General features: G+C 56.6%; 1 protein-coding gene and 1 long non-coding RNA gene across 2 annotated transcripts; one reads left to right on the top strand and one right to left on the bottom strand.

Moving 5' to 3' along the window:
* Positions 1 to 4,817: 4,817 nt before the first annotated feature.
* LOC122221529 lies at positions 4,818 to 9,629 on the bottom strand. Its single transcript, XR_006203273.1, has 3 exons — positions 9,319 to 9,629; positions 8,194 to 8,594; positions 4,818 to 5,493 (listed from the first exon to the last, which is right to left on the bottom strand). It is a non-coding gene; the product is annotated as an uncharacterized LOC122221529 (long non-coding RNA).
* A 1,493-nt stretch (positions 9,630 to 11,122) lies between these two features.
* On the top strand, positions 11,123 to 14,103 carry MEX3B (mex-3 RNA binding family member B). Its single transcript, XM_042940457.1, has 2 exons — positions 11,123 to 11,754; positions 12,616 to 14,103. Exons 1-2 carry the CDS (start codon positions 11,475 to 11,477, stop codon positions 14,061 to 14,063), a joined length of 1,728 nt encoding a protein of 575 aa, XP_042796391.1. The 5' UTR covers positions 11,123 to 11,474; the 3' UTR covers positions 14,064 to 14,103.
* Positions 14,104 to 14,721: the final 618 nt, after the last annotated feature.

Genomic DNA, 14,721 nt, shown 5'->3' with positions numbered 1-14,721 from the left:
GAGCCCGTTCCCGCGGGTGCTTTCCTGGCACATCTGCACCAGACCTGAGAAAGGAAAGTGCAGGAAGGGGTGTGTGTGTGTGTGTGTGTGTGTGTGTGTGTGTGTGTAGAACCAGTGTTACACATAAGATTTCCTCTGCAGGAGATAAAAATTAAAAAAAAAAAAATTTTAGTGTTTATTTTTGAGAGAGAGAGAGAGACAGAGCATGAGCAGGGGAGGGGCAGAGAGAGAGGGACACCCAGAATCCCAAGCAGGCTCCAGGCTCTGAGCTGTCAGCACAGAGCCCAATGCGGGGCTGGAACTCAAGAACCTAGAGATCATGACCTGAGCTGAAGTCGGAGGCTTAACCAAATGAGCCACCCAGACGCCCAGACATCAAAAAAAAAAAAAAAAAAAAAAAAAAAAAAAAAAATTAAAGCTGGAACGTTCAGTCTGGGGTGAGGGAGGAGGAGAGGGGAAGATACTCTGCTTTTGCCTCTTGGGGAATATTTGTCTAATTGACCCTTAAGTATGGTAAGGATAGAGTGGTTCCTTTCCCAAGGAAAATTTCACAGGGATTTATTTATTCCTCACCGGAAACCATGAAAACCGTGAGTGAAACGCTCCGAGATCCACAGGCGATCAGACATCCACGCTGCTGGTGTTCACGGCACAAGTGGATCTTCCTTCGAGGATTCTGTCCCCCGGTGCAAAGCCACTTAGAGATGACCTGTGTCTGGGTCTTCTGTGCCTCAGTCCACGTGGAGGACGTTAACAGTCCCACAAAGGGAAGGAGCTGCAGCCTACCCCCCTCCTGCTTTCCACGTGTTTTGAAGTGACCGCTGCCCGCCCCACACCTCAAGGGCTCACCCACTGGGAACCATCTAGAGTAGGGGACTTGAAAGAACAGCGGCGAAACTCCAGGCATTATTCATCCCCTCTCTTCCATTTTGTGGTGCAGGGACATCAGGAGGGAACATGAAGGGCTTGGAGACCCCTCGTCCAGCCAGCCTTCTGCGTTGCCGTAAGAATCTGGCAGGGGGGTCTCTAGTAAACCTCCCCCCCCCCCCCACGTTGGACGGTTGGCTTTGTAACGCCACGGGCATGTTCGCCTCGGAAAGTTTTGGTAACGTTTTACTGCCGCCATAAAGTAGCAGAGTTGATTTCATGAGCTTATATGCTCGCAGGAAGCATCCCCGATTCTGGTTGGCCGTATGAGATGCATCCATTTTGAAGGTTTGTGAAAACATGTAAGGCCCCTGGCCTTAAGAGAAAACCAGATTTACATTCCTCCCTGTCTCAGCAGGAAACCTTAAATCAAAGGCAACCCGCAAATCAACACATGCTTATCTGTCAGTGTACTTGTCCCAGTTTGTAATTAGACGTGTATTTGTGTGGATCGATGCTGGTCTCCTCATTACGCTGCAGACTGCCTGGGAGCATCTGGCCCGGTTACCCTTGAACCCCTGGGCCCAGGCAGTGCCTGGCACAGGGGCGTCTGAGTGCCTGGAAGGAAAGGAGGGAAGGAAGAGAGGAAGGCAGGCAGGCAGGGGGAGGAAGGAGAAGGGGAGGAAGCCAGGAGAGAGGCAGCGAGGGAGCCGGTCACGGATGGAAGGATTCCTTACAGCCATCCTGTCCGGCGCACGAGGCTCACTTGTTTTTCCCCCAGATATAAAATGGAAAGAATAAAGTACTATTTTCAATTGCTACTGTGTAACTCAAATAGTTATATGTATATATTTTAACTAGTCTTATTATATATATATATATGTGTATATATATATATATATATATATATTTTTTTTTTTTTTTTTTTTAAGTGGTTTTAGGTGTCGGACAAGACAGGCCCCATGCTTTCGAGGGTCCCACTCTTGCTGCCTGCCCTCTGGCTGTGTCTCTCCCCACGATAGGTCACAGCAGGACCTCCATGCCCAGAAGGCCCCACCCCCTTCTCAGGGTCTGGGGGCCTCTCTCCAGACAGTTCCTTCCATCTTCCACCAGAAATGTGCCCAAGGTGTGTCAAAGGGTGTGACTGTTGGCAGGGACAGAGCGTGGATGGACCTGGGGCTCCACACGTGCTCGAGACCCCCTTGTGGTGTGGGACGGGAGGCACGGATCACGGCCAAGGCCAGCTCTCCCTGTGTGGCCAAGGACTGGGGCAGAACCGCACAGAGGCTGGGGGCTCTGAATTCTAACGTGGCCTTCCAGATCATTATGAAGGTCTATTTGTCTAGGTAGGAGGTTACAACGTATTATGTACAGCAGGTGATACCTTGACTCATAATTTTTAAATATGTAGCGATATGGTATGGAAGCAAATGTTCGCGTGTGTGTATAGTTGTAAAATTTTGCTGGTATCGCATCATGATTAAGTGGGAGAAATGTTTTTCTTAATGTTTATTTTTGAGGGGGGGAGGAGGGGAAGGGGCAGAGAGAGAGGGAGACCCAGAATCAGAAGCAGGCTCCAGGCTCTGAGCTGTCAGCCCAGAGCACAACATGGGGCTCGAACCCACGAACCTCGAGAGCATGACCTGAACTAAAGTCATATGGTTAACTGACTGAGCCACCCGGGTGCCCCGGAAGAAATATTTTTTAAATTCTTTGCCCATTTTTCCATTGGGTTATTGTGTACTTGTTTTGTTTTTGTTTTTAATATTTGGTATTGTATGATTTCCTTATATAGTTTGGATATTAATCTCTCATCGGGCATGTGGTTTGCAAACATCTCTCATGCCGCCTTCTCGTTCTGTTGGTGGTCCCCTTTGCGGTGCAGAAGCCTTTAGTTTGATGTAGTCCCGTTGTTTGCTGATGCTTTTGTTGACTCTGCTTTTGGTGTCCTATCCGTGCCTTCGTTGCCAAGACCAGATGGAAAAAAAAAAAAAAAGGGGCAAATGACTCGAATAGACATTTCTCCAAAGACGATACACAGATGGCCAGCAGACACGTGAAAAGATGCTCGACGTGACTCATCGTCAGGGAGATGCAAATCAAAACCACCATGAGATACCCACTCGTGTCCGTGAGGACGGCTCTTCTAAAACAAACAAAGCAAAACAGAAGAAAGTTCTGGCAATTCTGTGGCGAGAAAGTGTGGAATACACGTAAATTAGAGCATCGGTCAGGCTTAAGAAAGGAAGGAAATCCGTTTGTGACGACGTGGCTGAATGTAGAGGACGCTGCACTAAGTAAATGAGTCCATCACGGAGGAAGGAATACTGCGTGGTTCCCCTGGAGGACTCTACCAGGGTCAGACTCAGAAGCAGAGAGCGAAACGGAGGTTACCGGGGCCCGGGAGGAGGAGGAAAACGGGGAGATGTTCAACTGGTACAAGTTCCAGTTATGAAGACGAACCCGTTCTAGATTTCTGCCGTGCCCCACGGCACCTGTGGGGAACACCACGGTGTCGTGCGCTCAGAAACTTCAGGGGCTGGATCTCATGCTATTGTTCTTACCACAGACAAAAGGGACAGCAGGAAACTTCTGGGGGCGACGGATACATCCATCGTCAGGACCGCGGGGACAGTGTCACAGGTGCGTGGATACGCGCAAAGCCGTCAAATCGTACACGGCACACGTGTCCCGGTTTCTGTGTCTCCATTATTTCTCAACAAAGGGGTTTTTAAGAAAGAAAGAGAACTCGCGCTTGGACGGCTGGGCGTGCCTGCCGCTGGCCAGCTCGGGCTCAGTTTCCTCTGGGCGAAAGTATAAATAACTTAGTCCCCATTTCACTGGATTATTGAGATTATTGAATGACAGAACCAGCATCATCCTAGTATGTAATAAGCGCTCAAAAATATCACAACTTACTCTGCCTTATTTTACTTCGTGCATGAAAACATCTTCTCAGCTCGTCAGTTATGTCCTTTGAGGCCACAGATGAAGTCCTCTGCGTAGCAAGAATTGCGGGTCCCCCCTTTGCAAGTTGCTTGCACCACGGTCTGTCCTCCGTGGCTGTTGTCAGAGTCGTGATGTGACACAAACGCCTGTCGGTCGGCTCATCAACGTGCTGTTCCCTTGCAGATGCCCCACCCTGGGTCACCCCGCTGTGTTCCCCGTCCCCCAGCCCGGTGCCCGTGGGACAGACACGCCGGTATCTGCCGCAGCCTCATACCGTCTCGCACCGGCTTCTGGACGTCCTCTCCTCGGAACGGATGACACATTCTTGTCCATCAAGAGGTGCTAACGTCTGGTGTCGTGACAGCTGCTCCTAGCCTCCCTTGGTTCTTCTGTGATCTTTCAGATGAACTTCTGAAAGATTCCGTGCCCCCCACCTCCCAAAACGGTTGTCTTTTGACTACTGTATAAACTTCTAATTATAGGGGCGCCTGGGTGTCTCAGTCGGTTGAGCGTCCGACTTCGGCTCAGGTCATGACCTTGCGGTTTATGAGTTCGAGCCCCGCGTCGGGCTCTGTGCTGACAGCTGGGAGCCTGGAGCCTGCTTCGGATTCTGTGTCTTCCCCTCTCTCTGCCCCTTCCCGACTCATGCTCTATCTCTCTCTGTCAAAAATAAATAAACACTTAAAAAAATTTAAAAAAAAATTAATTATAATGATAAATTAATCCTTAAAGAATTAGCCTAATTAGCACATCTTCCCATCCGTCGTTTGTCTCCAGTCCTCATTCACTCACATAACATCTGCATTTGTACATTTTACCACATCTGAGCACCAACCGTAATGTTATTCACCGAAGTGTTGCTCAGATTGACTTCCTTTCAAAACATACACACCAACTTCAGCTTCTCCTTGCCTTGATATCCCTGAATTCCAAGGTTTCATCTACTAAATATGATTTTGTAATGCAATTAAGATGAACGTATAATAGTTAAAACAGACCCATCTGTGTGCCCCCCAAGGTCACCACTGGCCCGTCTCACACCGGCCAGTCCCGCCCCGGAGACCATGGCCAGGGCCTCGGCAAGGTCAAGTTCTCCCGGAGAACCCCTCCCCATCTCTTTGCAGCGGGCCGAGCAGCCTCCTTGTCTCTCTTCCTACTGACCTGTTGGTATTTGTTTTATTTGGTCGTTATATACTTTTTGTATGCTTTGTCGTGTTTGGTTTTACCCTTTCCACTCAACGATGCTTCTTAACATTTTCCTGCTGGAGACCCCATCTTCTTTCTTTTCTTCGGAGTCGTGGGATTTACATCATGGCCTCTGTTTTACTTCTTCTGTTAGGTTGGTGCTCACGCCTCCCGAAAGGCATTCTCGCATTTGTATTTCTTTGCTTGTTAGAGTCCATGAATCTCCGTATCCTCGTGTACACGTTTTACTACAATGACAGCTGTGGAATTTAAATAAAGCTGTAGATTTGTTTTATCAGCATAACAAAAACGATTCTATTATTAGCTAAAATTTTAATAGCTCTGTTGACATAATTTTTATCTTTTGAACCGAAATGCAAAGGGACGAAATCATTTTAGCACGAAGTTAAGCTGGCTAGTCATTCAGAGTTAGTTGTGAGACGGTCACAGCTGCCTTTCAATTGATTGGCATCTCGACTTTTCACGGTGATGCTGAAAAGGCAAAAATTCTTCAGGTTATAAAGGTATTTCTTTTTTTTTTTTTTTTTTAAGTAATGAGAACAGAGAAGGTGTGGTCATACAAAACGTTGAAAAAGATTAGAGCTTTAAATCCTTTTTTGCTCTGTGTTCTGTCACTTTAAAGGGGACGAACATGGAACCTTCGTCCCTCAAGTGCGTCGCCATCCCACTGGCGAGAAAGACGGATAGCCTGCCTTTGTTGCCTCCGTAAGGACTAATATTCCTATGTTATAGATGAGAAAACCAAAGCTAAGAGACTAGCTGACCAGTCGAAGGTCAACAAACTGAGGAAAACTCAAAACGTCACCCCTGATCCGGTGCACCTGTCTACGCAGCCAGTGCGTGCAGCCGTTGTAGACGTCCCTGATTAAGTGGTCCTCGCGTTTCTGGGAGGTGGCCCGCCCCATCTGCAGGCAGCTCCCAGCTCAAGGTGGCTCCTGTCCTCTGCTGGTATCTGCCTTCCAGAAGCATCTACCCTTGTCTCCCCCACCCCCCACTGTACTTTCACAGAAGAAGCCTCCCATTGAGAAAAGTTCCTAAGTATCGGAGAACTATCAGTCCCTCCACGTTCACGGCTTTCCCACTTTTGATCTTTCAAACTCCATTTACTGAGCACTCAGGATCGTGACCCGCTTCAACTTTTATTTAATTTGGTGTTATTGTTTTCTAATCTGTCATCCTCAAGTCTGACGAATAAATGCTTTTAGCCCCAAGACTTTCCTCTGTTGCCAGAGGCCTGGCATTTGGTTGGTTGGTTGGTTAGAGTTTGGGGTCTGGGGTCACTGGATTCCAATCCTAGTTCCCAGAATGGGACCTTTCTGGAACAGAAACGGCCATCGCAGCTTATCAGTACACCGTGAGAACTGACACTGTCCGGGTGTTTAGCATGGTGACTGACTCGTGCCATATGTCAGCACATGGTGTTTGTTTTATTTTGTTTTACTTCCATGGCACGGAAGTCCTGCTAGGAGCTTCGTGCAGGGCTGGGACCACGGAGCTGTGGCTGCCTCACCACCTCCCCGACACGGGGTCCGGCAGCTCCTGGAGCCTTCACCTCGGGGGCCCCGTTTAGTTAAGGGAAAGGGGGCCGGGAGCCAGGGGGCTGAGACCGCCTTCCTGCAGACGCCTCGCAGGATGGCCCCCACCTGGACTTGGGAGGCAGCTGTCCTGTTCCTCAGAGGTTTGACAACAGCAAATGTGACTGAGCCTACCCCACGCCGGCCCAGGACACGCAGAGGGGTGAGCTAGGGGCAGCCTCGATTTCCCTGAGTTACCTGAGACAAAGAATGAGCACTTCATGTGGGAAGTGAGGGCTCCGGGTCCCCAGTCCAGACCCACACTGTCAACGAGCCTGTGAGTCTGGGCCAGCCGCTTCCCGTTCCTTCGCTCCCTGCCACATAAAAGTTTGGGACCACACACTTGCTGGCATCCTGAGGTTCTAACCACCTGCTAGAATTCATCAGTTCATAGAAAGGGGTTCCACCTGAGAGTCTGGGGTAAAGTGGAGGATTCCACGGGTCCATTTTCATCCCTGCTCAGGAAGAAGAAAGGGCACCTCCTTCCCGAAGGTCGGCGGGCCTCCGGGCTCCCGGAGTTCCTGTGTATCTTCAAGGTTTTAAAATTACCACCTCTGGTTCCTATTCCTCTCTGACATTGCAGAATGGTTATTACTGATGATTAACCAAATGAACGTTTAAATTTTAGAAGTCAAGCCACTTTTAAAGGCCCATTTTATACAATTTATGACCCTTTCTCCCTCTCTACCCTCATAATTCCGAAAGCTTTCATAAGTATAAATGTGTGCTAGGATTCGCTTTAGGTTTTTCCCTTCTATTTACAGCAGGTACGGGTGCTTGTGGTTTTATTAAGCCTTTTAGCGCTGTTTAACTTTTAAACTAAGCATGTATTGCTTTTAAAAAACTAATCCAATAAAGACGTTCGGAACTTGAGACATGAAAATAAAACGTGATCCCGCTATTTAAAGAGCCATCATGAAAATGCCGACGTGTTGCTTCCCGGCCTGTTCGTCTGCCTCTCCTGATGCTCCCTGCGGGTTTAGTAACATACGCGCCTCTTTTTCTGTTCGTCCAACCCAAGGACAGCATTTCCCATATTATCAAAACATTCTTCAAAAACGTCGTGTCCATGTTACATGAGACTTAACCTACCTTCATCTGCAAAATGGGGACAACAGAAGTGGCTTTACCTTTTCTTAATTTGGGACAACTGAAATTCTCGATTACATTAGCAGACCACACTCTGCAAGCTCCTTTCTTTTGCTAATAATAATAACAAAACAAAACAAAACAAAACAAAACCATGGCCACATTGGGAAGTTCTTGGGGGAAAGCGTCCTGTATCGGGAAAAAGTAATTAAGCTCTGGGGTCCTAAAGGAGCCTGGGAAAGTCTAGCCAAAAACTAGGGAGGAGGGTCTATTTAAAAACAGAACTGGACTTTGCAAGTTTTATCATGTCTTGGCTTATTAAATCCACTAATTGAGAATCAAATTTTCCAGATTGTTACTTTTATAACAGCACTCGAGTGTCAGAAAATCCCCTGACCGGTCAGCACTGGATACAGGTTGAGAAGATACGACGCGACTGTGGGTGAAGCACCACCCCACCCCAAACTAAGTACGTTTGCTTAGTGCTTTGTAATTTACAGCGAGTTACCTTTCACCGTCATTATCCATCGGCTCAAACAACCCCCTGAGGCAGGTGGGACGCTGGATACTAGCCTCTTCTCAGAGACCAGCGTGCTGAAGCTGAGCTCGGCTGGGGCGTCGGGTCTGTCAAACATCACCGCTCCCCCGCTACCACAGTCATCACCCTCCTAGACTCTCAGGAGGCCCTTCGATTTTGTGGGCGCCTTCAGAAAACCACCCGATCTTTGCACAGGTGTCCCTGAAGCACTCTGGTCTATGGAGGGCGGCCCGGGCTGCATGGAATGCCAGTGGGCACCTGACCACAGGCAGCTCTCCATGAATTCGTCGGGTCGGAGTTTGAGCTTATCCTCCAAGTGGGCTCAGATGTGTGATTTCATTGAACACCTGCAGTTACGGCCGGGTACAGATCTGCTGGGGGAGAAGGACACCTGTCAGTTCCACAAAGTGTCACACACAGCGTCCTGGGAATGACCCAAGGACCCCAGGGACTCTCAGCAACATGGGTCTCTGCTTTAACCCACCTGAAATCTTAACACCGCAGGTAGGAGGGCAGGATGTGTGCAGGCCTGTCCCCCCGCAGGAGCAACCCTGGGTGGGGGAGCCCCATTTACCTGTGTGCGGGCTTCACTAGCAGTGGATGCTGGGGAACAACTTTACTTTCATGGTGTTGTTTGAAAAAGGAAACCCCACTTGGCCCAATCGGGAGGTTGTTAAATTCCTGGAAACGGAGCTGAGACGCCAGCAAAAAAGCCTGTGGCGTCGGCAACATGTAAACGCGGAGGCCCTGGGAGTCCTTTCCCTGTCTGCCCTGGCCTTTATAGGCCCTGAGCAAGGCCGTTCCCGGCCAGGACCCTCTCCACGGAGAACCTCCTTCCTCTGGGCACCCCCTCCTCATCCACAGATGAGTGGGACGGGAGCCCACAAACCAGGTTGAAAAATACAAGAATTCACTAGAGTACTAGGCGGTGGCTCTCCAGAGGACTTGCCACCGCCTCCGCCCCACCTCTCTCTCTCTCTCTCTCTCTCTGTCTCACGCACACCCCAGACTCAGGGAAGCTGACACAAACATCCTGACGAAATAACCACTCTGAGCGCCTTCTAAGCCTCATTTCCCCGAGGAAATAATCAGCACCTCTTCTCCAAGACAGCTCCAGGTGAGCAAGAAGGGAACGCCTTCCTGGGCTCAAAAGTAAAGGCGTTTGCGGCACTGCCCACTGATTCCCGAGCGCGCTCGCGTCTACGGTCACAGTCAATTCTCCGAACCCACGAGGTGGCCGGGGCAGGTACGACCTGCCCCCTCCTTTTACGCATGGCACACCGGGGCCCGGGCGCTCGCGCTCCTCCCGGGCTCACGCAGGGAGAGAACACCCGGGAGCCTCCGCCTGTGCGCCCCGAGCTCGCCCCGCGGCACCGGCAGGCCCCCCGCGTGGGCCCGTCCGCGGTGGCGGCCACACGGCCGCATTGTCCCGCGCGCGCGTCCCGCCGAGCCGCGCGGACGCCGGCGCTCTCCGCCAGCCGCAGCCCCCGGCCGGCCGGGCGCGGGGACGCGGCGAGCCCTGGGGCGCCGGGAACGACGAAGAGGGGCGCGCGCGGGGCCCGAGGGGGCGTCGGCGCCCGTGGCTGCGCAGGGGGCGGACCGGGCGGCGGCCGGCGGGCAGGCGGTGAGCCCCGGCCCGGCCCCCAAAGCCTTCTTTCTTCCCTCGCGCTCGGAGGCGGCCGCGGGAGCTCCGGAAGGGGGCGCAGCTCGCCGTCCCCCTCCGGCCGGTCCGGGCGCGCCCTCCCTCCGCCGCCAACTCCACCCCGAGAAGCGCACAAAGAACGGCGGGGCGGCGGGCGCACACCTCCCGTCGGGGCGGGGCCGCGGGAGGGGCCGGCGCACGCTCCGCCGCGCCCGCCTTAAAGGGCCCGCCCGCTCCTCGCGCGCACCGCGCATGCCCGGCCGCGGGGCGGGGAGGGACCCGAGAGCGGCGCGCGCACGCCCGCGCCGCCCGCCGGAGCCATGGCCGGCGTCCCCGCGGTGGCGGCGCGGCGCTCGTGCACGCGTCGGCGCCCGCGGGGGCTCGGCCGGCGCGCGGGGCGTGTGCACGACCCCCGCCCCGCGCCTTCCGGAGGTCGCCGGCCGCAGGGCGGGCCAGGCCCGCGCTGCGGCGGGGTTCCGGCTCTCCGATCCGCAGTTTCGGGGCCACTTGGACGGAGTGCTGCCCGGGGGGACCGAACTGCGGGCGCGCGCGCGAGGAGCGATGCGGGCGGGCCTATGCCTTTGTGTCTCCTGCGCTCCCGCGCAGGTGGGCAACCCGCGCCAGGAGCCACTTTGCCAGTGCGCACCGGGACCCCGAGTCCCGCTTTCCGTGTCCGAGGACTCCGACCGCCCTTTGGGGCGGACAATAGACCCTTCTCCCAGTGGCACCGTGGGCTCTAGGGGTGGCTTATTTGGGGACGCTAACGGGACTTTCGCAGGACCGCTCGCTCAGAGCCGGGCCGCTGGCAGCAGAGTTGGGCGCGTTTTCCTCTCTCAATCGCGCGAGGGAGGAGATCTGGGGACAGACTGTCCTCGGCCGATAGGTACGCGCGAGTGTCCCGAGCCTGCCGGTCCCGCATTAGACAACAAAGAGAGGCGTTAGCGGCGGCGGGGGAGGGGCGCGGCCGGGAGGAGGACGGGGCGGGCTGCGGCGAGCGCGGGGGTGGGGGGCGCTCGCTCTCCGCTCGCCCTGACCGCGGCCTCCGCCCGCCCCCGGCCCGGCGCGCGCCAATCGCCTCCCCCAGCGATAGTGTCAGTAGCATTGTAGTGTCAGCTCCCGCCGGTGACGTTGCGCCTCCCTCGTCCCCCTCCGGAGCCGTCTGGCTGCAGAGGCTCAGTCAAGAGGCGGGGAGGAGAGGAGGAAAAAGCGCTGAGTGAGGGCGGGCGGGCGGGCGGGAGGGAGTGGAGGAGCCGGGGAGGGGCTCCTTAAAGAAACGCTGCTGTCGCTCGCCTGCTCGCTCCTCGCTCGGCATTGTGGCCAGCCAGCCGGGCACTCGGGGGGTACGCGCGGCCGCCGCTCGAGCTTTGCCCCCACCCCACCCGCCGGCAGATCTGGGGTGGGGACCCAGGCGGGGGCTCCTGCAGCCACTGCCCGGCGCGGACCGCACCGAGCGCCCCACTCCTCCCGGCGCCGAGAAAGGAGCAACGGAGCCCTCTGCAGCCGGCCGGCCTCCCCGCCCCTGACCACTCGCTTCCCGGCTGCCTTTGTGGCCGCAGCTTCTCGCCGCCGAGCCGAGGGCCGGCGGGGGCGCGGCGCGCACGGCCGAGCGATGCCCAGCTCCCTGTTTGCAGAGCTGGAGCGCAACGGCAGCGGCGGCGGAGGGGGAGGCGGCGGCGGCGGCGGCGGCGGCGGCGGCGGCGGCGGGGGAGAGACCCTGGATGACCAAAGAGCCCTGCAGCTCGCGCTCGATCAGCTCTCCCTGCTGGGGCTGGACAGTGACGAGGGCGCCTCTCTGTACGACAGTGAGCCGCGCAAGAAGAGCGTGAACATGACCGAGTGCGTGCCGGTGCCCAGTTCCGAGCACGTCGCCGAGATCGTGGGGCGGCAAGGTGGGTCCGGCAGGGATGGGGAGCTGGGGTGGGGGTGGGGGTGGGGGAGAGGGTCTCGGGCCACCGCCCCGCGGGGAGGGCGCGGGAGGGCTCGGGATCCGCGGCGCCCGCGAGCCTTGACGAGAGAGGAAGAGCCGCGCGAGGGGCCGGCGCCCCAGACAAAGAAAGTGCAGGCAGGCTGTCTCCCGGAGCCGCGCCGCTGCCACGGCGGGATGCACTTCATCCTGCTAAAATCACTGCCTTCTCCCCTAGCGCCCCCCACCCAACCCACCCGGGAAATAGAATTTAAATATAAGATGCTTGGGGGGAGGGGGCCTTTGATGGGTCCTTTGGGAGGGGGAGGAGGAGGAGTGAGCATCGGATGGGAGGAGGATTCTGGATTTCTGCAAAGCGGAATGGAGCCCAGAGGAGGAACAATGGGTCCCGGGACTGCCCCCCCCCTCCCACCAGTCCCCCAGCTCTGGTGGTGGTGGTGGGGGGGGTGCGGATCGCGGCTCCGGCCCTCTTCCCCGGACCCCTTCGCCTCGTCTTCAGGGCGGACGGCGCGCCCCGCTGGATCCTAGCGGCATCTCCCCAGCTGACTTTTTCTGGGATTCTCGGGTTTGCTCGGGACGACTGCAGTCACCGGGGGAGGGCTGGGCAGCCAATGGGCTGTTCCTCGAGCGCCTCGCGGGTGGAACCCGCTTCCCAGCCGGTGGCGTGGCCCGGGGTCAGGGAGGGAGCCGCCCCCTTTCCGCCCAAAGCGTGTCCTGCTGTCCCGCAGCCCTGGGCGCGGGCGGTCCCGGGTCTCCGCGGTTACCCCGGGATAATGGGCGTGTCTGTCTCTCTCTCCCACTCCCTCCCCTGCACCCCGGCTCCCAGGTTGTAAAATCAAAGCGCTGCGGGCGAAGACCAATACTTACATCAAGACCCCGGTTCGCGGGGAGGAGCCTGTCTTTGTTGTGACGGGCAGGAAGGAGGATGTGGCCATGGCTCGGAGGGAGATCATCTCCGCCGCGGAGCACTTCTCCATGATCCGCGCCTCGCGGAATAAGAACACGGCGCTCAACGGCGCAGTGCCCGGGCCGCCCAACCTGCCTGGACAGACCACCATCCAGGTGCGGGTGCCCTATCGCGTGGTGGGGCTCGTGGTGGGGCCCAAGGGCGCCACGATCAAGCGCATCCAGCAGCAGACGCACACGTACATCGTGACGCCCAGCCGAGACAAGGAGCCGGTGTTCGAGGTGACCGGCATGCCTGAGAACGTGGACCGAGCTCGCGAGGAGATCGAGGCGCACATCGCCCTGCGCACGGGCGGTATCATTGAGCTCACGGATGAGAACGACTTCCACGCCAACGGCACGGATGTGGGCTTTGATCTGCATCACGGGTCCGGCGGGTCCGGCCCGGGCAGCCTCTGGAGCAAGCCCACCCCCAGCATCACGCCCACCCCCGGCCGCAAGCCCTTCTCTAGCTACCGCAACGACAGCTCCAGCTCGCTCGGCAGCGCCTCCACAGACTCTTACTTCGGCGGGGGGACCGGCGGCAGCACAGCCGCCACCCCGCGCCTAGCGGACTACAGCCCCCCCAGCCCCGCGCTCAGCTTCGCCCACAACGGGAACAACAACAACGGCAATGGATACACCTACGCGGCGGGGGAAGCTTCCGTGCCTTCCCCCGACGGCTGTCCCGAGCTCCCGCCCACCTTCGACCCGGCCCCCGCCCCCCCGCCTGGGGCGCCCCTGCTCTGGGCGCAGTTCGAGCGGTCCCCGGGGGGCGGACCTGCGGCGCCCGTGTCCTCTTCCTGCTCTTCCTCCGCGTCTTCTTCCGCTTCGTCCTCCTCGGTGGTCTTTCCCGGGGGCGGCGCCAGCGCGCCCTCCAATGCCAACCTGGGGCTGCTGGTGCACCGCCGGCTGCACCCGGGCACCAGCTGCCCGCGCCTGTCCCCGCCCTTGCACATGGCGCCGGGGACGGGCGAGCACCACCTGGCGCGCCGGGTGCGCAGCGACCCGGGCGGAGGGGGCCTGACCTACGCCGCCTATGCCAACGGGCTGGGGGCGCAGCTGCCGGGCCTGCAGCCGTCGGACACCTCCGGCTCGTCGTCGTCGTCCAGCTCCTCCTCCAGCTCCTCCTCCTCGTCGTCGGGGCTGCGGCGGAAGGGCAGCCGCGACTGCTCCGTGTGCTTCGAGAGCGAGGTGATCGCCGCGCTCGTGCCCTGCGGCCACAACCTCTTCTGCATGGAGTGCGCCAACCGCATCTGCGAGAAGAGCGAGCCCGAGTGCCCGGTCTGCCACACCGCGGTCACTCAGGCCATCCGCATCTTCTCCTGAAGGCGGCGCGCGCCTGCGCGCACCCCGAGGGGAGGGGGGGGAGAAGGGGGACCCCCCTCCCCTCCCCTCCCCTCCCCTCCCCTCCCCTCCGGCCTCACTCCCCCGCCCCCCCACCCCGTCCGCGCCCACCCGCCGCCTTGGTGCCCCACCTTCTCCTCCCCGCCCTGCTCTCACTCTGAGGTCCAGAGGAGCTTGGAAAGCTGTAGTATCCGCTCATTTTTAAAATGTAATTTTTAAACAAAGGAACTTGCCAGGATATCTGCATCAAGAGTACTGTAGCCTGGGAAGCCTCTGATCTGAACCACCTGAAATGCATGCTCTATAAATAATAGGAACGGCGACACTCTAGTCATGATAGTTTTTACACTGTACTTAATAGGAAGCTTCCAGAAGAAGAAAACCCCACAAGTTTTCCATTTTCTTAAAGTAGGAGAAAAAAAAAAAAAGAACAATAATTATTATGATTAAGATGGTAATAATAGTGCTTATGGGATGTGTGGACTGTTTTACGTGTGTTCCCCTCTGTGGCTGGGTTCCTCCGATGCTTATTCTAGAACACAGTGGATCCTTTTTGAATGTTGTGGAAGGGCCAGGAGTTCCTGTGAATCCAGGATACTGCAGCTTTATAAAAGTTAAACAAACTGTAACATATCTCTTA

The sequence above is a fragment of the Panthera leo genome, chromosome B3, assembly GCF_018350215.1.
Source record: "Panthera leo isolate Ple1 chromosome B3, P.leo_Ple1_pat1.1, whole genome shotgun sequence".
Classification (NCBI taxonomy): domain Eukaryota; kingdom Metazoa; phylum Chordata; class Mammalia; order Carnivora; family Felidae; genus Panthera; species Panthera leo.
The sequence above is the reverse complement of the archived record's forward strand: the minus strand, read 5'-3'. Positions and strand labels throughout refer to the sequence as shown.

Coding starts and splice junctions, on each gene's coding strand:
- MEX3B (XM_042940457.1), top strand. CDS start 11,475: ATGCCCAGCTCCCTGTTTGCAGAGCTGGAGCGCAACGGCAGCGGCGGC. Junction 11,755..12,615: donor CGAGATCGTGGGGCGGCAAG/GTGGGTCCGGCA, acceptor CCCGGCTCCCAG/GTTGTAAAATCAAAGCGCTG.